Genomic DNA, 24,643 nt, shown 5'->3' with positions numbered 1-24,643 from the left:
ATCATAAAATACAAAGAATTCAAAATAAAAGATATAATATAGAATGCAATCTTTATTTAACATCCTTTGTTTTATGGCTAGAAATTGCTTGATTTTTTATCTTGGTTTTGATGGATGTTGTTGATAAAAAGTTTTAACCTTTCTTATTGTATTTGTAAGATTTTTTTTTTTGCTCCTATATCTATTTGCTAATATTATATTTATGTCAATAAATAAGATACTTTAAGCTATTTTGAAGCTATTTAAAGTCTTAAACTTCTTCTACTTTGAATCCTTGATTATTATCTATTTCTATAAGAAGTATTGATATTTGTCTTTTTATTGGGATATTCACTATCTTATATGGCTTAAAAAGAGACATGTGAAATACAAGTTGGATCTTTATAGACTCCAATAGATATAATCAATAAGCAACTGAATTGACTTATTTATATACAAAAAATAATTCAAGTTTATGATAATCCAACTTGTCACAAGAGCAAATAGTCTTGATATTATATCAAAGTAATTATACTTAATTTCCAACATGGAATTGAAATTATTCTTTGCAATAGTCATTCGCATTGATTTTTTGTTGTTCTTGAGCTTCTATTTGATATACCTTTATTGTTGTATGTAGTTCAAATAAATGATTTGCCAAATCTTTTATCATAAGATTATTAACTTTTGAAAAGTAAAAAGCATCAAATTATGGATGATAATCATAATTAATAAAAAAAATATATTTATTAAATAAAAGAATGTATTATGTTATTATAAAAAAACTTTGCTAATGGCAAAAGAATTATCTAATCATCTTATTGTTAATTGATGGTATACCTTAAATATTGATCAAAACTTGATTTACTTATTTTTTTGGCGATTAATTTAAAGATTGAAAGCGAAAGATAGTTTTATGTCTACCTTTAGAATCTTAAAAAAAATCTTTAGAATCTTAATACAAATTAAGTCTTCCTATTTGATATAATATTCTTAGACAATTTATGGTAGCAATAGATACTATCAAAAAAAAGCTTAGCTATTTTTTTTTACAAATGATAGATTATATATATAGTATAAAATATACCATCTTAGAAAAACAATATAATATCAAAAATATAAAATCATAGGAATCTAAGATTGAAAAATCCATAATAAAATCCATAGAAACAAAAGATTATGGTGGTTTTAGAATAAGTAATGGCTGAAGAAATTTATAACGTTGATGATAAGATATTTTTGATCTTAAAAAAATGTCACATAATTGTAAAAAATCTTTTACTGTCTTCTATATTTGAAGCTATCAAAAATCTCAAGATAGTAGTTCTAAAGTTTTATGGGAACTAAAATGTCTTGCTATTAGAAAGTCAAGATGAGCTTAAAAAATACATAATTATGCTTTACTTTTTGGAATATATAAGCAACCTTCAAAATAGAATAGATTGTTCTTGAATTGAAACTTAGAAGTATCATGAGATTTTGAAGAATTTTCCTTAATATCATAAAAAAGAAAATCAAAGGATATACTTCACTGAACTTCTTTAAGAAAACTTGATTCAACAATTAATATTGATTTCATTACTTAAAGATGAAATTATTCTAGCTTTAAAAGAATTATAGGTTGTTGATCAAAAATCACATTTCTTTCTTTTGGTATAAGATAAGATCATCCAAAACAAGCATCTAAAAAATATTTTTGTTTTTTTTAGCCAACAAGTGATCTTAAATTCAAATCTTGATAAAAAAAATGTTCTTTTGGGCTTGGCAAATATGTGATAATATAAAATACTCAAGGTTCTTATAATCTATATATATATAATGACTAAACTAAAAGTATCTTCTAGATAATAGCACCATTTTTGAAGCAAATCCATAATTAAAAATAAAATCTTTGTTATGGATATTTTAATTATTCTTAGTTGTTGAAATTTTTTATGAATAAAAAGCTATTAAATGAGGTTTATTATTTGATCCTATTTGTGACTATATAACATCTAAAGCAAAGTTTAATATATTTATTTTTAATAAAAATGACTCAAAAAAATTGACACAATATAAAATTGGTACAGAAATAGAAGATGTCTTTAAAACTTCAAATATTTCTTGTGCTTCTTGATTCTACCAATTTTTTTTTTATAAATCTAATGTATAAGTAGAGTTGCAACTTGAAAAAAATCTTGATAAAGATTTGATAGTAATTGAAAAATCTCAAAAAATATTAGATATTTCTTATTCTTTTTGACATCTTTTAATTTCTAATATTTTGAACTTTCTTAAGATCCATCATGAGTCCATCATTTAAAATTATATATCCTAAAAAATAGACTTGAATAGTATAAAATATATACTTTTTTTTTATCTTGACATAGAATCCTATATCTCTTAGTTTTTATAACATACAATGAATATGAAGTTCATATTCTTATATATACTTAGAATAGATTAAGATATGATCTAGATAAAAAATAATAAAATTGTCCAAAAATTCTTAAAAGACATCATTTATTAGATGTTGAAAAATTATTGATCTATTTATAAGTCCAAAAAGCATGACATTATATTCAAAATATCTATACTTGGTTCAAAATTTAATCTTCAATTCATCTCTTTTCTTGATACATATTAAATTGTATGCTCTTTATGGATCTATTTTTATATAGATTTTAGCTTGATTCAATTAATCAAGAAATCTTGATAATAAAAGTAGAGGATACTTATTATTGATGGTAATATTATTTAATCTTCAATAATTGACATTCATTTGTAATGATCCATCTTTTTTTTTCATAAATAAGATTGGAGCTCTTATTAGAGATTTAGAATGGTATATGAAATTATTTACCAAACTCTCTTCAATATACTCCTTAAGTTTAGCCAATTAATTTTGTGATAAATTATAGGTTGATCCAAACAGTAATTGAATTCTTTCTTGAAGATTAATTGAATAGTCATAGGCACAATGTTTTAAAAGAACATTTTTATTTTTTTTCTTGAAAGCATCTTTAAAATCTTGATATTGACTTGAAATACTACTTAAAATTTTTCTATTATTAGAAATAGATATGATATAAATATTACAAGGTGATCTTTTTTTTAACATACAAGAAAGCTTTTGTACCTACAAATATGGATTTGGTTATATTAGACTTATAATTTTCTATTTATTTAATAATAATCTTAATTCTATCTTAAAAATATTTAAGACTACAAGAAATTTAATCTATTTGAGGATTATATTTTTTTAACTATAATAAGTCTAAATTTATTGGATTAGATAGAAATCTAATAATACTAAATATTATAAAGCTACTATATCCTTAATTGCTACTTTTATAGGAAGGATTTCATGAATAATATTTCTACAAGATAATGGACAATCATCCATGACTTTTCTATGAAAATATTTAATTTAATTTATTAAAAATATACTATATGTTTTAACAAACTTTTCATCTAAGAAACAAGCTGAGAATCTTGAATGTAACAAGACAAAGGATTTGTAATTTTTATCTTTTTAACTAACATCTAGTGTAAAATAAGGAAAAGATTTAAAGAAGAGAATAGGACCTTCACTATGTGTTGTACAAGATTTCAAATACTTGCTTTCTATTATAATTGAACAAACTTGTTTTACAATGCACAATTTTCTTTGACAGCTATATTCCTTATTTTCTCATTGCATCACTTCTTTGAACAATGTTGAGCAGTGTACTTAGATTTTCTACAATATAAGATTAATCCTTCTTAAAGTCTTCTTTTATTAAATGAAAGGTTTGAAATGTATTATATCAATTTGCATATCTTTTACTTTGAATGTTTGTATTGAAAAGGCATTGATATTGCCATTTAATTGAAATAATATTAAGGCTTATTTATGTCACTTTTAGATAAAAATTCAATAAATCAATTATCATATTTTATAGCAAAGTTAATTACTTAACTAATTATTAGAGGGTTAGATAAATTGAGCATCAATTTTTTCATCTCTTTTTATAATCTATAAAAAAAATTATCTAATGAGTATAATATCATACTACTTAATATCAATTAAAAGTTGTCAAAATTATAAAGCATACAATGTTATAAATCAATTGTCTTATTGCAAGATATGAATCTTGCTTATTGAAATATGAATTGGATCTTATTTTCTATTGATAAATTAAAAATTCACTAAAAAAACCTCTAAATTATCTAATATTGAATCATGTCATTTAAGAATTAATAAAAGCCATGATGATGAAAAACTACAAAAAAGTAAATTAATAAACTTAACTTGTAATCTTCGAATTTTATAGCTTTGGAGTTGAAGTTCAAATGCAAATTATACTTGATTGATGAATCCTCAAAATTTTAATCTTGTGCCATCAAACTTTTTTAAAAAGGCAATTTTTGATTTTTTAATGCTTAAATAATATTCTATCATAGAAATAGCAACATGATTAGGTATAGATGTTGAAGCAACTCTAATCATCTCTATATCTTTATTACTTATCAATGTTGTTGCTCTTTGTAGTAATAAATTGAGTTGATGCATAGTAAATATTAACTCCTTGAATTAGTCTTACATTTGTACCATTGCACTTTTCATTTCAACAAGCTTTACTATGATTACATGATAGTACAGAAGATATTTCATATTTCTTAAGAAAAGTACAAAAAAAGACTAAGAAATAAAAGAAATTTTAAATAATATCAATTTAAAAGTGAATAATCTAGAACTTTTAATATGCTTATATCCTATCAAGAAAAAAGATTAATTCTTTCTTAATAAAGAAGAGAAAAAACTTTGATATTATAAATATATTTTTATCAATTTGCCAATAATAAATATTCAATGAAGGCAAATAAATAAATAATTTTTTTTTCAAAAAAAGATAATAAAATAAAAATAAGAATATATAAATATATATATAAATTAAAATGGCTATTGTCAAAAGACAAGAAAACTAAAAATCCTTGAAATCAAACTTGAAGTACTAAATGAATTGATAAGAGTGAAAAAAGCTTTATTCTTACCTCCATATATATTATATTTCTGAGAACTATGTAGTAATATTATATACAACCTCTAAGACCTGTTCAATTTGTATCACATATAACTTAAATTGCAAGATAAGTTTCCTATGTTTGTACCACATTGTTAGCCTATACCACATACTATCAATATATGTAACACATGGCTAACTTGCTTGCTAAGTTTTTCATCTATCAATCACTTATAGACATATATAAAGGTGAAATTGTATCAATAAAGCTTCTAAGAAGCTTTTCTAAAAGATATTATGAAATTAATCTATTTTTATTTATTTTTATTTACTTCTATTTATTTATATTATCTAGATAATTATTGAAATAAATGTGTATGTTTGTGAAAATCCAAGCTAAATACAATAATGAAGGCTCAACTAAAAAAATAGTTTAAAATAAAAAAAAAATCAACATAGATGCCTATCATAAGGAATAACCTTAATTTTATGTTTGAAATAAAATATGATTATTTTTTCATAATATCTAAATTATTTTACCTTGTGAAAAGTTGGATTATTATAAATTTAGACTATTTTTTATTTGTAAATATATTAACTAATGATCTACCAATTGTGCCTATAAAAGTCTTGTCAAGGATATGAATCTTATAGAAAAAAAACCTCAATACACTCTTATGTCATTTAAAAAGAGCATTCAAAGATGATAATATATTAAATTGAAATGGCTATTTTTAAAGATAAAAAGGCTAAAAAGTTTTGAAACAAGATTAAGGATTAAAAAACATTGACAAGAGTAAAGAAGACTTCATTCTTATTTCTATATATACTCTTTAATTTGGAATCACGTGGCAATAGTCTATAAAACTTCCAACATATGTTGAATTTTTTAGATATATGTTTTAACTTGTAAGCTAAATTATCTATATATATGACATATAATTAACTTGTTCCATAAGCGACTAATATATGTAACATGTGGCTAACTTGTTGACGAAGTTTTTAGCCTATCAATTAATTAGAAATATGTATGAAGATAAAGAAATATCTATGAAGTTTTTGACAAGCTTTTTTAAGAGATATTATGAAATTAATCTATATTTATCAACTTCTATCTAATCATATATATAATTATTGAAATAAATATATATGTCTATAATATTATTTTTATTTTTAGACATAAATTTCATAAAAATTAATTATCATATATTGAAAAAAATTAAAATGTAGCAAATTATATTTGTCACATACTCTAATCTTTATTTTCTTTGAAAATGGTTAATAGGTCCTCTCATCCATGAATGATATCTTATATCAAGGCAAGAAAATCACCCTATTATTTTATTTTTGTTAAGGCCTTTATAACTTCCTTTAAATCAAAGATCTTAAACACTATTAGAAGTTGTTTCTGCTTCTAATGAAATCATCAAACATTGGAAGTCTCTTCCAAAGTTGTGATATCAAACGTATTATATCTCACCATCTATTCAAGGAAGGATATGTTGTTCTTAAGGATCTTCATCTCGATTATGTCATTTTGAAGGTTGTAAAAATTAAAATATCTTATTTGATAAGTCAACAAATGATAGCTATTGAGTTGAATCTATTGGTTGTTGATTTTTCATCTTCTTAAGACCACAAATATACAAAAGCTATAAATAAGGATTGAAAGTAGAATGTTATCTTTTTTAAATCTTATTTCTTCTATAGCAAAGATTTTATATTTATCATCTTAGTTTTGATGGATGTCATCAATGAAAAGCCTCAACCTTCTTTATTGCATTTGTAAGATTCTTTGTTGGCTTTCATGTACATTCACTAATATCATATTTGTGCTAATAAATAAGATATTTCAATCTATTTTGGTACCACATAAAATCTAAGATTTTTTCTACTTCAAATTCTTGATTATTATCCACTTCTATAAGAAAAGATGTCATTTATCTTCTTCTTGAGATATTCATTATCTTATGTGATTCGAGAAGAGACACATAGAATATGAGATGGATCTTTATAGACTTTGATAGATATAATTGATAAGCAATATGATTGACTTGTTCACAAATAAAAAAAGATCCAAGCCTACAATAGTCTAATTTGTCAAAAGAACAAGTAATCTTGATATTGCAATGAAATAATCATACCTTATTATCTATGTTGAATTGTCATTGTGTCTTACAATAGGCATCCACATTGATTTTTTGTCGTTCTTGAGCTTCTTTTAATTATATATTTATTCTTATATGTGGCTTTGACAAATGATTTATCAAATCTTTAGTAGTAAGATTATCAACTTTTGAAAAGTCAAAAGTATCAAATTATAGATGATAAACATAATTAGTAAAGAAGGTATTTATTGACTAGAAAAATGTACCAAATTATTGTATACAAACTTTACTAATGGCAAAAGAGTTGTTCAATCATCTTGATAATAGTTGATGGTATATCTCAAATACTACTTTAAAACTTGATTTATCTATTTTATTTATCCATGAATTTAAGAATGAAAATCCAAAGAGAGCTTTATGTTCATCTTTAAAATCTTAAAAAAGGTTCTTCAAAATCTTAATACAAATTGAATCTTCCTATCTAATATAATATCTTTAGACAATCCATAATAGCATTAGATATTATGAAAAAAAAACATAGTCATTTTATCACCTATGATAGATTTTATACATAATACAAAATATGTCATCTTAGTAAAATAATCTATTGTCATAAATATAGAATCATAAAAACTTAAAACTAAAAGATCTATAATAAAATCTATAGAAATAAAATACCATAGTTGTTTTAGAATAAAAAATGGTTGAAGAAGTGCATAGCATTGATGACAAAGATTTTTTTTAATTTTTTTATTTTTATCTTGAAAAAATATTATATGATTTTATAAAAAAAATTTACAACCTTCTATATTTGAGTCAATCAAAAATCTCTAAATATAAGTTCAAAAGTTTTTTTGTATTTAAAATATTTTATTATTAAAAAGTCTTGACATGCTTGAAAAATACATAAATGCACTTCTTTATCTAGAAGATATAAATGATATTTGAAATAAAATAGGTTATTTTTGAACTCAAACTTAAAAGTATCATGAGACTTGAAAGAAGTATTCTTGATATTATGAACAAGAGGATCACATGACATACTTGATTAAATTTTCTTGATAAAGGTTGAATCAATAATTAATGTTGATTTTATTGCTCTAAAATATAAATACTTTGGCTTCAAGAAAATTATTCTTTATTGATTAAAAATTATATCTTCTTCTTTTGGTGTAAAATAAGAATGCCAGAAAAGATGTCTAGTAAATCTTATTATTTTTTAAATTCATAAGTAATTTTGAAATCAAATTATAATAAAGACATGCTCTAATGAGCTTAGCAATAATTCAAAATATGTACCAATACGAAGTATTTAAGGTTCTTGTAATTTGTATATGTAGTGACTAGACTATAAGAGTCTTTTAGATAATGATGCTATTCTTCAAATAAATCCATGATTGCAAGTAAATCTTTGTTGTAGATCTTGTAGTTAATCTCATCTCCTAAAAATTTCTTAGAATAAAAAGCTATTAGGTGGAGCTTGTCATCTGCTTTGATTTGTGACAAAATAACATCCATAGCAAAGTCTGATATATTTTTTTCTATAATGAATGCCTTCAAAAAGTTGATGCAATACAAAATTGGCGTAGTATTAAATGCTATCTTCAAGGATTCAAAAGATGCTTCAATTTCTTTGCTTTAGTCAAATTTTTCTTTACATCTCAAACCTCTAAGAAGAGCTTCAATTTAAAAAGATTTTTGATGAAGATTTTATAGTAATTTGTAAATCCTAAAATATATTATAAATCTTTGGTTTTTTTTTGAGATCTTCCTATATATGATAGTTTAGATTCCATCATAAGACCATTGTTTGAAATGATATATCCTAAGAAGTTAATTTGAGTAGTATAAAATACACACTTTTTTTTATCTTGGCATATAATTCTACATCTCTTGATTTTTATAATACATGATGAACATGAAGTTCATGTTCTTTTGTATTCTTAGAATAAATTAAGATATCATCTAAATAACAAACAATAAAATTTCTAAGAAACTTATAAAATCATCATTTATTAGATGTTAAAAAGTAGTTGATGCATTCATGAGTCCAAAAAGCATGACATTATATTTAAAATATCCATGCTAATTTTAAAACATAATTTTTTGTTCATCTTTTATTATTTAGTAGATATCAAATTGTATGTTCCTTATAGATCTCATTTGATTCAATTATTCAATAAATCTTAAAATTAACAATAGAGTATACAAATTTTTTATGATGATCTTGTTGAATCTTTGATAGCCCACATACATCTATAAAAATCTCTCTTTATTCTTCACAAATAAGATAGAAGCTTGAACTAAAGATTTAAAATGGTGTATGAAGTTCTTAGCCAAATATTCATCAATGTATTCTTTAAATATAGCCAACTTATTTTGTGATAGATTATAGATTGGTCCAAATGGTAGTTGAGCTCCTACTTGAAGATTGCTAAAATAATCATGAAGATAATACTCTAAAAGAAGATATATATATATATATATTTCAAAAATATTTTCATAATCTATACAATATTTTTGTATAGATCTTAGAATCCTACTTAAAATCTTTTTTCTATCAATAATAGATGTGAGATATATAACAAAAGTTGATCTTTCTTTTGCAACAAGCATGAAAGTTCTTACACATATTAATAATGGTTTGGATGTATAGGTCTTATGGATTCTTATTTGCTTAGTCAAATCTTAGATTAAACTATGGAAAAAATCAAGGTTGTAAGAAATCCAGTCTATCTAATGATACTATCTTTTTAATGATAATAATCTTAAAATAATTGAATTAAAAAGAAATTTAATTATATTTAATATTATCAAATTATTTTAATAATTAGTTACTATATCTAAAAAAATAATTATATATGTAACATCTCCAAAAGACAACAAAAAAATCATCTATTATTTTTACATGCATATGTTTGATTTTTTTAATAAAAGTTATATTATATTTTTTAATAAAGTCTTAGTCAATAAAATAGGCTCAAGCTCCTAAATTTAACAAGGCTAAAACTTTGTGATTTTTTGGTCCTAAAAAAACTTCTATTATAAAATAAGGTGAGGGATATGAAGAAAAAATAAGACCTTTACTAAGAGTTATACAAGATTTTAGGTGCATGGTCCTTATTGTTGCTAAAAAAACTTATTTTTTGACACATTGTCTTCTTTGGCAACCATGTTTTTTATTTTGTGATTATATTGCTTCTTCAAATAATATTAAGTAGCATCCTTGGATTCTCCACAATATAGGTACAAACCTTCTTAATAATATTAAGTCTTTTCTTGCTTAGTAAGAGATTTAAAATGTATTGTGTCAATTTGAATAGATTCTAACCTAGACAATAAGCTTCTAAAAACTTAGAAGATATTTCTATGGCTTGACTTATACTTTATAAATCAAATATATATTTCTAATATCTTTCAAAGAATCAATTATTTCATGCAATGGCTTGAGCAATAAATTACTCTAGTGAATTTGCTCTTAGCATTATCAATAATAAATCTTTGACATTATTTTTTAATCCATATCAAAACTGATTGATAAAGACTTTATCATTTTAATCTATGTCTTAAGTAAGATTTTGGAATCCAGTAACATATATAATAGCTAAATATGATTCTTGTTGTAGCAATATGAACTTGATCTTTGCTATCCTTTTTTGAGTACTTTTTCTAAATGTAACTGTAAATACTTCCAAGAATGAATTCAAATCATAGAGTAGTCGTCAATCAAAAATGCAAACAAAAAAAGGGCATTTTTTAATAGAAGTATGCCTACAAATTTAACTTAAGTAAATCCATCAAAGTATTGAAAAGAGTGCAACTCCAAATAAAGCTTGACTTATTGCAAAAATCAACAAAATTTTGATCTTATTCCATCAAACTTCTCGAGCATATTAATCTTTGCTTCTTTTGTTCTTGTATGAGTGTCACTTCTTGAATTTGGTCATACGATTGATCTACTTGATTTTATTAATTTAACAACTTCTTAGCATAGACTCTAAATTTTTTTTATCTTTGTAAGAATAGTACCTCTATGATTTACATCAGAAATATGTGAGATTTTATTTTTAGAATATTGACAAGCTTGTAAAGATTTTTAATAGTTACGAATCTATTATTAATTTTGTTGAAAATATCATCTATAATCTTTTCTTCTATAGTCAACTCAAAAAAATTCAAGAAGTTAAATTAAAAGAGGATAATCTACAATCTCTAATATCAAATGAAAATTTCTATAAAGAAGGATAATCTACTCTCTTTAAGAAAAAAATTAGAGTTAAAAAAACTATCTTATTTGTTTAAAGGTGGATTATTGGCAACCTTCAAAATATAATAATAAAAGTGAGATAATCTACTCACTTCTAAAAGAATATTAGAATAATGAATTAAGACTTTTTTCAAATAATTAAGAATATGAATCTCAAAAAAAAAACTAAATACATTATTGTATTATTCAAAAAGACTATGAAATCACTTAAAGATAATAATATATTGAATTAGAATGGCTATTGCAAAAGACAAGAAGACTATAAAATCTTCAAACAAGAATAAGGATTAGAAACACGTTAACAAGAATAAAAAAGGCTTCACTCTTATTTTCATATATACTCTCTAACTACGAGCTATGTGGTGATATTCTATAAAACCTCCAAAACATGTTAACTTTGTAAGATACATGTCTTAAGTTGCAAGGCAAGTTATCTATATATGTGCCATATAGTTAACTTATTCCACAAGCTATTTATATATGTGACACATGGCTAACTTTTTGATCAAGTTTCTAGCCTATTAATTAACTACAAACAGGTATAAAGCCAAAATAACATCTGTGAAGCTTCTACGAAGCATTTCTAGAAGATATTATGAAATTAATCTACTCTTATCTACTTCTACTTAATTATATGAGTAATTATTAAAATAAAAATATATATCCATGATAAGTTTTTAAAGATTTTTTTCATATTCTATATATCTTTTTTTAAGCCATATAAAATAATAGATATATCAAGAAGACAAAAAATGCCACATCTTCTTATAGAAATGGATAATAATAAAGAGTTTGAAGTTGAAGAAGTTTTAGACTCAAGGCGATGTCAAAATAGATTGAAATATTTTATTTATTAGTGCAGATATGATATTAATAAATATAGATAGAAGCTAGCTAAGAATCTTATAAATGTAATAAATAAAATTGATGATTTTTATTAGCAATATTTATCAAAACTAAGATAAAAGATAAAAAAATCTTTGCTATAAAAGAAACAAAGCTTAAGAAAGATTGCATCTTATGATCTATTTTTGTTTGTAATTTTTATGTATTTATAGCCTAAGGAGATTGCAAAGTAATAACTAGCAAATTCAACTCAATACCTATTGTTTGTTGAATTATTAGATAAGATATTATAGTTTTCACAACCTTTAAGATGTCATAATAGAAATGAAGATTCTTATAAACAACATATTCTTTTACAAATAGATGGTAAAATATAATATATTTGATATCACAACTTTAGATATTTGGTGATATTATTGGAAATAAAAACTATCTTTGACAATGTTCTAAATTTTTTATTTGAAGTGAGTTAGAAAGGCATCAATAGTGATCAAATATGAAGGTGGTATTTCTACCTTGGTATGTGATGCTATCAATGGGTGAGAAGACTTATCAACTACTTTTGAAGGGAACAAAGATCAAAATATATTACAAAGATAATTTTTCATATTTTAGACTTTTTAAACATATGATTGTTGCTCTATGTAGAACTTGTTCTAAAAAGAAGGAATAATGTCATAAACATGTATATTTATCCAAATAAGAAGTATTAGGTAAAAGATAAATATAGATAGATTTAATATTATCTTATGGCAAAGCTTCTTAGAAGCTTTATAAATACATATTTGACTTTATACATATTTTTAGTTAATTGGTAGATTAAAAATTTGACCAAAAAATTAACTACATATTGCATGTATTAGTAGTTTGTGGTACAAACTAACTATGTGGCACATATGTAAAAAAAATTATACTATAAGTTAGACATGCGTCAAAGGTTGTTTAGAACATTGCCACATTGCTTCTAATTTAATAGTATACATGGAAGCAAAAATAAAATCTTCTTTAAACTTGTCACTACCTTTTTTATTTTTAATTTTTTTTGTAGAGACTCTAATTTTCTTATCTTTAGCAATAGCCATTCTAGTTCAATATTATATTGTTTTTTTACTGACTATGTAATCATTTCTAGTGACATAAGTATATATTAATCTTTTGATTTTTTAAGATTTATGAACTTAATAGATTATTCTATTATAATATGAATAATATTTGGCCTTGTGGAAAATTAGATTATGATAGATTTAAACTAATTTTTATTTGTGAATAAATTAATTTCATTGCATATTAATTAAACCTACTAAAGTCTATAAAGATCCATTTTATGTTTTATGTATTATTTTTTGACTTATATAAGATAGTAGATATATTATAAAGATAAAAAAAATATTAATAATTCTTATAGATATAGATAAAAATTATAAATTTAAAGTAGAAGAAATTTGAGATTCAAGAAGGCACCAAAATAGGTTAGAAAATCTTATACATTGTTAGAGATATGATATTAGTGAATGCACTTAGAAGCTATCTAAGAATCTTGTAAATATAGAAAATAACATTCATTTTTTTCATTAATAATATCCATCAAAATTAAGATGAAGAATTAAGCAATTTATTTCTATAAAATAAAAAATCTCAATAAATATTTTGTTCTATTTTTTATCTTTGTTTATAGTTTTTTTGTATTTATAGTATAGAAGGATAAATTTCACCCTTTATTTCAAATTACAAGATGGCCTCAATTAAAAATTTCTTATAATTGGTGGTATAAAGTGAAACAAGCAAATAGCAAGAATAAAAGAAGAACAAACATAAAATAAGTAAAATAAATGAAATCAAGCAATTACATACTTCAAAGCTTAGTTGTAATTTATTCATACGATTTTAATCCAATAAAAAATAATATTAAAAATAAATAAATATATATATATATATATATATTTTTAAATTAATAATTTTATTATCTTTCTAATGACGTAAAAAACATGTAAATCAACCTTAATATAAATAAGTTATGAAGGTTTATAGATAGGAAGTGAATAATTGAAAAATTAAATGAAAATATTTTATCTTAAGGATAATTTGGTTATATATCAAGGATTTGAACCTCATTAAGGCTTACATGTAGTATATATAGATATCCTAAAGAAACCATAAGACTTTAGCTGTATCTTTCTACTTATATCTAAGGTGTTACAACTCATATGGAACTTGTACACTTTTCTTCCTACAAGGACTATATTAGCTATTAGTTTTTCTATTTTTTATTAGTAAAAATATTTTTTTATATTTTAACGTCATTGTGATATTTAAAAATATTCAATTAGCTTAAGAATTATATATGGCCTCTAAATCTTGCTCTATTTCTTCATAATACTCGCAAGGTAGTACAACTTAATTTTACCAAAGTCTTGAGATTTTTTCTAAAAATTCCTTAAAAATTCTAAATTCTAAATTATAAATATTATTTTAATTTTTTAATACTAATAGTAATTTAATAATATATTTTATATCTTTTATAATTTTTTTATAATAATAAAATCTATTTAAATCAAATAAAAACTTTAAATTTAATATAAATTATTAAAAAGATATGAGGTTTTATTTTTATGTTATTTTAAACTTTTAATTAAAATTTATAAGTTTTTTTTTATAAATAGTACATGTAAATAAAAGACCAATGTAGAAATTGGTCTTAATAACTAATTATTAATATATAAAAATGAATAAGAATACTAAATCAAATAAAATAATTACCTCCAAGATTTATTAAGATACTATTTTTTATAATTTTTTTTCTAATAAGACTCTTATATCTTATAAATTTTTTAAAATTCTATCAAATATTAAAATAATCAAAAAAAAATTTCTAATCTTAATATTTTTATATTTAAATAATTTAAAACTATATTTTTAAAAATTCCATTAATTTTGATCTATTGGTAGAACTCACATAGCACCAAAGAAATAGAAAATCAATAACAAGTAGATTCAATTCAAGAGCTATTGTTTATTGGAGTTATTGGACAAGACATTAAGATTGTTAAAATCTTTAAGACAACCTAACAAAAATAAAGATCTTCAAGAAGAATATGTTCTTCTTTAAATAGATGGCAAGATACAATGTATTTAGTATTATAAATTTAGAAAAAAATTCTAATGTTAAGTGATATTATAGGAACCACTCTTTATGGAATTTCAAATTTTTTAGATGATTAAATATATAAAGACCTTAACAATGATCAAATAAAAAGATACTCTTAATATATAATTCTATTGATAATTAAAAGAATCTATGAACTACCTTTAAAGAGAAAAAATTAGAACTTATGGATAATACAATTTGTTGCATCTTGAACTTTATTAGTATATAATCATTGCTTCTTGTGGAATTTGTATCTAGAAAGAAAGATAATATCATAGACATAGTCAATACCAATGATTATCTAAGTAAAAAGATTAAAACAGAGGTAAGTAAAAATCAAAATAAAATATAATGACTTGTGAAGAAGCTTTAAGAAGCTTTATTGATGTGGATTTGACTTTATACATGTTTGTAGGTGATTAGTATATTGAAATTTTAGCAAATAAGTTGGCCCCATATTGCACATGTTTGCCACTTTTGGTACAAGTTGGCTATATAGAGCACATACTAAAAACTTGCCTTATAAATTAGATACCTATTGAGCAAGTTGGAGATGTGTTAGAGGCCTCAAAAAAATTTACCATATAGCTCCTAATTTGATAGTATATATAGAGATAAGAGTGATGCCTTTCTCACTCTTGTCAATGCCTATTTTGATCTTAGTCTTCTTGCAAGAGTCATTAATCTTCTTCTTATTGGAAATTGCTAAGTTAGTTTTAATATTACACTATCTTTAAGTGATTATCTATTCTTTTTAGGTGATACAAGAATATATCAATTCTTTAATTATTTGTGTTTTGTATCCTTGACAAATAGTTAGCACAATTCATTTTTAATAGCTTTAGTAGCAAAATTTAGAAGCTTAGATTTAAATTCTTTAGTATTAAAAATAACTTACATAAATATATATATATATATATATATATATATATATATCTGTGTGTGTGTGTGTGTATATGAGATAAGTTTATGGTTATTTTAAAAAATTATACTTTATTCTATAAATTATTTTTAAAAATATTTGATAAATTATAATAAGATAATTAATTATTTTTTTAGGGATATAAAAAAATATTAAAAATAAATCATACATAATCATTAATGACTAAAATAAAAAGAATATATTTTAAAGATTTTAAAAGAACAAACTAAAAATGAAGTAGAAAAATAATTTAAAAAATGAAAATATATTGGTATTAAATTTTGACAAAAAAAAATTATTAGTTTCTTTGGCTAATTTATGAATAGAAAAAAGAAAAAAGAAAGTTTATGATATTATAAAATATGCTAGTATAGAAAATTTAAATTTTATTATATATTTAATTGAATTAATTAAATATATTATTATTTTTTATAAGAAATAATACTTTTAAGTTAAATAATTATAATATTATTATTTGCAATACAAATATATATGAGTCCACATTACTATTATGTTTTTATTATGAATATTTAGTTGAAATTTATAAATACTTGAATTATTTTATACATAATATATCTTTGTTATTTAAAGTGACTTTAATACTATATATTTTGATATAATATATTAAAATAATAGATTTTGTAAAAATACATTTTTTTTGTAATAATCAAAATCAAAATTGAAAAACCTTAAGAGTGGCGAATTTTTAAAAAGAAATTAGATAAAATCTTAATAAAATAAATTTTAATAAATTTTAATAAATAATTATAAATAGGCATTATACTTATATGAAAGTAATATTGTTATCAGTTTATTATTTTTTTGGCATGCTTAAGCTAAACCATTTTATAAAATTTATCTAAATGGGGCATTGATTTGATACATTTTCTTCAAAAACTTTTAATGACTATATATTTTAAATTTTACGATACTAACCACCAAAACTAAAATTTGATTGAAGGTGCAACTTTTTATATTTTAACAACTACAAATTTAAAAATAAATATCTATCTAACTACTTAATTGTGTTAAAAACATATTTTTTTTTATTATTCATAAGAAATGCTGCCAATACCAAGTATCATAGGGCATTTTAGTGTTGTGAAATTTTGGCCAAGTTGGATACATCTAAAGTAAGCAAGGAAATTGGAAAGAAGCATGATTGATCTATAAGTTACCTTCAATACTTGACACCTTCAATTCACAACCACTTTAATCATGACAATCTAATCAACATATCAAACCTTGTCTTGTTTAGTAAATACAATGATTTATTTAAATTAATTTATTGTATGCATGTAACACAATTATAAATTGTTGATGGACAATACACAACTAACCATTGCTATAAAACAACACGTACTATGTGTGTGAGCATGAATATAATTTCAGGTATTAATAAGACATATCTACAATTGCCTTTGCAGTCTACACCAATTTGGTGTATTGTGCAAACATCCAATATTTTCTTTTACAACATTTACTTTTAATAAAAATTAATATATCTACATGCATGATATTTCTATGGAAAAAGTGCAATAAAAATATATATTTATATATATATATATATATATATGTTTATTATGGAGGAACTAGATTTCGCTAATTGTCCATGGTTGAATTTAACATCCACGTGTGCCCTAAAGTTCCAATGGCGCACTGACACGTACTGGTGGAGGGGGTGGGTGATGAATGGATGTAAGGGTAGGTGGATGGATGAGAAACATTATTGATGCGAATCATCGCCCGCCCACAGACCATCGAGGCGGTATGACATACCAGACGTCACAGGGGCCAGGCAGGGCTGGGCCGGGCATCCTTGGGCGCTTCCATTCAGACCCCCGCCCGCGCTGGCACTCATGTGGCAGTGTCCAGTTTCAAGTGAGGTGAAGTGCGAAGTATTGTTGCCCCCCACGGACTCTCTCGCGCCCATCGCCACGCCTGGAGCTGCGTTTCTGCCAGATCCCGTTTGCTTGCTCCCCGAATCTAAGCAGCGACTCTTGCTGCCTTTGTCATCGCCGTCGCGCGGTGTTTTTTGAGCCGTTTGTGAGGACTTTTGGCGCAGTTGCGCGACTGCGCCTTCGGGGAAGGGTCGCTGCGGAGATATGCGGGATCGTAGATTGTAAGTGGATCAGGGAACACCATCGTCAATTGGAAGAGTTTCGGAGGCTTCCGCACGAATTTTGAGGTTGTGTGAAGCCCAGCTACAATGGTAGGTTTATTTTGGAGCTTTTTTTGTGTGAAATGGTACGTGGTTCGTGATTAAATCAATTGTGCCTGGATGAGGGTTTGAGGTCGGGGGTGATCTTCTTCTCGTGCTTTTGAGCTAAAGTGAGCTTTTCGCGGTTTGCGTCAGGTGGTGCTGGCAGCTTCTATCATCAGCAAGTCCGGGAAAGGTACAGCTTGTGCACTATTAAAATTTTCTTTATTCACGGGGTTACAGTTTTGGGGTGTCGGACACTAATTGCAGTATCTCAGGCCGAGTAATTGTCAAGTCTTAGTTGCTGTGCGAGTGTTTTGCTTGCGGTATGTGGCGGCGTTGAAGACGCTTACGAGTATGGGCAGCATTGCAGGAGTATCTTATGGTTTTCTGAATTGTAAAGAGTGGGTATTTTTTGGGCGAGTTACTGGATTGTCACAAGATATTTGATACTATTCTCCGTGAGAAGAGATTGTCATGTCTTCGAAAATGAGGACGTTACTACGTAGATTTGAAGTCTGACTCTGTCAATTGTGAAAGTCATCGAGATGGAAATGTAACTGGTTTGTAAGGCTTCACAAATTAGTTCTTGGAAAGATCTGGTTTCAGGGTTTGGAAATTTGTTCAAGTTCCTTACAGGTTGTGTCGGAATGAGCATCATCGTATTTTCTTATTGAGTTTCAATTGACCGTTTCATCTACGAGTTCATCCTTAGGAGCCTGAAAACATTTCGTGTTGTTTGCAGCTCTGGTTTCTCGGCAGTATGTGGACATGTCCAGGATACGAATTGAGGGATTACTTGCGACATTCCCGAAGCTTGTTGGTATCGGGAAGCAACACACATATGTCGAGACAGACAATGTCCGTTATGTCTATCAACCAATGGAGTCCTTGTACCTCCTTCTGGTGACCAACAAGCAGAGCAACATTTTAGAAGATCGAGATACCTTACAACTGCTCTCCAAGCTCGTATCCTACTTGAGTCCAGCTTTGTCATTACTAGTCTTCGATTTTTCAACGTGTACTTTTCCACATGGAGAGAATACCTGGTCAGAGTTTAATTTGGATGTTATGAATGGGATTGGGTATGCTCCTTGACCTCTACTAGGTGCCTGAGTATGTACCATCTCTCGACGAGGAGGGCATCTGCAAGATGGCTTTCGAGATAATATTTGCTTTTGATGAAGTTATTTCTCTAGGTCATAAAGAGAATGTCACTATTGCACAAGTCAAGCAGTATGTGGAGATGGAGAGTCATGAAGAAAGACTGCACAAGCGCATCATGGAGAGCAAAATTAACGAGACAAAAGACTTAATGAAGCGCAAAGCGAATGAGATTGAGAAAAGCAAGGTATGTATCAGTTTGAACTTGTTCATTAATTCATAATTTTACATTCACACGTCATTATATTCAGCCTCTGAACAAGATCGATTCTGTGCAGTGCCAGTATGAATTCCACAAATTTGTGCCGTTTGAGGCATGGCATCTAGTCGTACGAAACCAAGCATTAATATTCGGATCAAACGTTAACTCGATCAAAAGTTAAAGATTTGTTAAAGATTGTTTAGTCACCTTCTTAAGCTTTGCTTGATTGGATTAACTTCTTTACTGCCGGCATGTTAGGGTTTGATAGCTTGAATTTTATATACGTAGATAATCTTTCTTTTTTTAGTAATTTTGTATCACGAGGATGTGAAATCCTCTTTCACTGGTTCAAATTTCATTCTAAGTTAATCCTATTGGTTGAGTAGCATTTGCATTGTGCGTAACCATCACACTATTCTTGGTGCTTACTAAAATTTTGTGCATGTGCTATGCAGATTGAGAAAGGAAGAGGGGACAAAGGAAACTTTGTTCCTTCCATGCCTTCAATGGGATCCAGCAGGATTGATAACGGCTTCGGCGACCCTTCAATTGATGGTGGCATGAGAACCAACTCTTCTGGATTTGGACCAGGTGTTGATGCTGATGTCTTCAAATCTAAAGGTGTGTTTGCTGTAATTTTTTTCGCCTTTTTGCCAGTGCGGTTTTAGCTGGTTGTTGTGTTTAAGACATCTTCTACTAGAGTATTTGATTCGTGGAACTTCTTCTGGTCTGCTGTTGCAGCCCGTGTCACCTCCACCTCAGCTCCTTCCAAGGGAGGCATGCAGTTAGGCAAGTCCACCAAGACAAATCAGTTCCTGGAATCTTTGAAGGCCGAGGGTGAGGTCATTGTTGAAGATGTTGCCCCTGGACCCGTTAGATCAGCAGCGGCTATCGCACCCATCTATTCTGATCCCATTATGGTGGGTGTGGAGGAGAAGCTTGTGGTCGTTCTGAAGAAGGACGGCGGTCTCGAGAATTTGGAAGTACAGGGTAACATGTCTCTGGTCGTTCAGAAAGAAGAAGATGCTTACATTCGGGTTCAGGTACTTAATTCTTTCATGGTTTTCGATGTACGAATCTCGATTCATGTAGAGAATTATTATAATGTTAGCAATGTTGTTCCTATTTGTCTTGGAATTGTCACGTAAAGTATTCCTCGGGTTCATGGCTGATGCATTACATTCTTTCAGGTTGAATCAAGCGCGAACAAGTTGTTCAACTTCAAGACACATCCAAATATCGATAAAAACCTGTATTCAGACAGTAACATTCTGGGTCTGAAGGACCCAAGTAGGCCGTTTCCAACTGGCAATCCACTTGGTATCTTGAGGTGGCGCATGCAAAGCAAGCAAGAGTCACTTGTTCCTCTAAGCAGTGAGTCTTTCTTGATCTTTAAGACCTAGTGGTACATTTAACTTCTGTGCAATAGCAACACACGAAAATGAGCTATTTTTGGTTTATACTGCACAATTTGCATTGTTTTTTCTGATTAATTATTTGTTCGGAGATTTCATGTCAATAACAGTGGTTTCAATGTCGCCTTTGGCACTTCATTTACTTTTAGTGCTGTGTGCTTTATCTTTTATTATTGTTTGCTTGTGAATATGCCTTTTGGTCTGTTTCTTGGACTATCAATGTAATCTTCTGTGCCATGTGTTGTTTCAGTCAATTGTTGGCCATCGGTGTCTGGTGGGGAATCTTACGTTAACATTGAATACGAGGCCTCTAGATCATTTGATCTCCAGAATGTTGTCATTCATATCCCATTGCCTGCAATTCGTGATGTTCCAACTGTGAATCAAGCGGATGGTGAATGGCGGTGAGTTTAGCTTACTCTTGTGCTCTGTTACACTCTTTTCTTCTCTTTTTTCAACTTCTCTGCTGATCTTTCTTTCTCTTTCTTCCATCTTGATTCCTCCCTTACTTTTTTAAGACTGAAATTGTCTCCTTTTTTGCTTTTTAATGTTTGAACCCTGATCCATAGTGTATGCTGTGCCTCCAGATACGATTCCAGGAATTCATTATTAGAGTGGACCATCACGTTGATTGACAACACCAACAGAAGGTATTACCGTTCTACTTCTCCTGCTTTATTTTTTACATTAATGGATATGATAAATTTTACGTTGTATTTAAGGGTTTTCATTCGGAAAAGACCGATACTTCTAGTTACACGTATTCTAAAATCTAATATTCGACTGGTTATTCTTTTATTGCAGTGGATCTATGGAGTTTGTGGTGCCTGCAGCAGATCCAAATTCGTTCTTTCCAATAGACGTCAAGTTTTCATCAAACAAAACTTTCTGCGATTTAAAGGTAACTATTTACAAACTTCTCCAGTTTAATATGCAGTAAAAAGGTTTGATGTATCCTTCAATTGTGTATGTATGTCTTTCCGTTCAAATTTTTATGCCGAAGCAATATCTGCCTCGATGTCTCTGGCAGGTTGGATCTGTAGTCCAAACTCAGAATGGCAATGCGGTCAAATTCGGAAGACGGACGCAATTGTTGGTGGATAGTTATCAAGTTGTATAAAGTTCACGAATACATAGAATGGGTACTGACTTATCTGCAGTGAACTCTCGAAGAAAGGTAGGCGATTTTTCTGTTTTCTCTTAATGATTTAGATAGGTGCGGTAGATTATGGAGAGCGTCGGTGGAATACTGGTTTACTTCCTTGATGTTGTAGTGGAGAGCGATTGGATCGTGTGTCTCGGCGCCATCAACTACTTAGCTCTGGAGGTTACCTTGCATTTGCTCGAGCTACAGAGATGATAGATTGTATAACTGATTTTTTTGGTTATGATGTAAAAGTTCGGAAGATAGAGAGCATTTGTATGATTGAATCGGGTAGGTGAATCATGGCTGGTAAAGTCGTCGAGTATTTATCTCCATGTTGCTGCAGTTCAGTCTGGATGCCAAGGAACTTTTTTTTTGTGACGTCCACCTTTGGAAGATCGAACTACTGTCATTAATTTATAAATTGAATTTGTCTCTTAGAAAAGCTAGATTCTCTTACTAGGAAATAAGAACCCAGCAGGACTCTTTTCTTACTATGGTCCGACGGAGGTCGAGGTTGAATTGCATCGTCTTTGCTATCCAATATCTTCCGAAAAATGCGGCATTTTCTTTTCACATAAAAGTTATTTATATGCTGCAGTTGGAAGAGAGAATAATCTGAAGATACTGAAATAATTCCAAATCAATAACTATTTGTGATTAAACCCAAAACTGTGTTGTTAAAAAATAGATAAACATGTTACATCAGACATTGTGATAATTGAATGTTTATCCCAGTATGGTCTGAGAGGCTGTAATAACTTTTTTAAATGAGGACGTAAATTTGAATGAAACATACAGAAGCTTTCTGTAATCTAAAGATGTTTTATTGCTATTTTAGAAAGCACAATATACTGTCTTGTGTACTTTTTATTTACTCAAGTATTTCACTTTCATTAAATTACAAACGTAACTTTTAAGAACATTTTTTACGTACTTAGTTATGTTTCTTAAGCATTTAAGGGTAAGGTATGAGTTGCTTTTTCTCATCTCTTTCAGTAGAATTGGAGACAAATTGTATACTAATCCTATATTTTGTTCTATAAATCAACAATTTAAAATATTTGTTAGGTTATTTTTATATGCAATCATTATTAGTGTTGTTGTATATCTATTCTTACACTTTGACAAATTAAAAACTTTTGTCAAGGAAATAAAACTATGAAATATGCTTCACAAGTAAAATGAAATAAAAATTTACAAATTTGGCACATGCATTAAATATATGATGAGGGCGTACTTGGGATGTAACATAACAAATGGAGTGTTTCACTTTATTTACAGAAAAGTTCAGTGCTCTCTATCTTTATAAGAACCTTAGGAATCAAAAGACCTAAAGTATGAGAGTTTACGTGTATACTTTTGTTGATAGAGCACATGCGTGCTAATCCTGTATTACTTCTAATATTGTGTTACCTATTTATTTATTTTTATTGGAAATTTTATTATAATATAGCTGACAAACATGTTTGTCTATGATGTACACTTTAATCAGTCACATCCGAAAGTAAGAGTCTCACATAACCAAATTATTTTCTACTATTGATGTGAAAATATAATACTCTTCAATTTAAATATATTTTTGCATATCATTGAAGAAGTTTGTTCAACATTAGTTGTTTTCGAAAAGTACCATTATGCAGAAAATTTTAATCACTATTGCAAGAAATTGCTGTTTTTCTACATTTTAATTTATTTTTCATGAAATTAAAAGAAAAACACATGATTTTTTTAATAATAATATATTAAAAATGCATGTTTCAATTATGGGTATTAAATGAATACTTTTAAAATCCGTTATTTAAGTTTTCAATTTTCCAAAGTCATGATCTTGATGCATTTTGCAATCAAATATCAATATTTTCCATACTTTATTCAACATCAATAGAATCTGAAAACTCTTTGGAATCTTCAGTTTTGATTAACATCAATTAATTTAAGTATCACACTGCATTAAGAGTTCCTATTGCAGAACAAAAGTTGTATATATATATATATATATATATGTATGTGTGTATATTCTACTTTTAAATGAGCCGAATATCACCAGAGAACAATTGTTTAATTGGATCCCCCACATGATGCCATTTTTCACAAATTTGCTATGAAAAACTGGGGGGAACACTACAGAGATGGGTTGTGCAATGTGTACCCCTACAAGAAGCAACATCATACACTGAACCTGGACCATGGCCCCCACCCTGGGTCCTCTGTATCTGGTCCCTGTTTTAAAAAGAGGCCCATACCTGATCCACATGCACCACAC

The 24,643-nt window shown here is 26.9% G+C and overlaps 1 protein-coding gene across 1 annotated transcript; it reads left to right on the top strand.

Annotated features, from left to right (window-relative positions):
• The first annotated feature begins 18,110 nt into the window (after positions 1-18,110).
• On the top strand, positions 18,111-22,664 carry LOC112277023 (coatomer subunit delta-1). Its single transcript, XM_024508970.3, has 11 exons — positions 18,111-18,464; positions 18,609-18,648; positions 19,198-19,421; positions 19,561-19,803; positions 20,274-20,439; positions 20,560-20,861; positions 21,009-21,192; positions 21,484-21,637; positions 21,821-21,883; positions 22,038-22,134; positions 22,264-22,664. Exons 1-11 carry the CDS (start codon positions 18,462-18,464, stop codon positions 22,351-22,353), a joined length of 1,566 nt encoding a protein of 521 aa, XP_024364738.1. The 5' UTR covers positions 18,111-18,461; the 3' UTR covers positions 22,354-22,664.
• Positions 22,665-24,643: the final 1,979 nt, after the last annotated feature.

The sequence above is a fragment of the Physcomitrium patens genome, chromosome 24 (genome assembly GCF_059467195.1).
Source record: "Physcomitrium patens ecotype Gransden chromosome 24, ASM5946719v1, whole genome shotgun sequence".
In the NCBI taxonomy this organism is placed as follows: Eukaryota; Viridiplantae; Streptophyta; class Bryopsida; order Funariales; family Funariaceae; genus Physcomitrium; species Physcomitrium patens.
This window is presented reverse-complemented; position numbering and strand designations above follow the sequence as displayed.

Coding starts and splice junctions, on each gene's coding strand:
- LOC112277023 (XM_024508970.3), top strand. Junction 19,804..20,273: donor ATGAGATTGAGAAAAGCAAG/GTATGTATCAGT, acceptor TGTGCTATGCAG/ATTGAGAAAGGAAGAGGGGA. Junction 21,884..22,037: donor ATTGACAACACCAACAGAAG/GTATTACCGTTC, acceptor CTTTTATTGCAG/TGGATCTATGGAGTTTGTGG.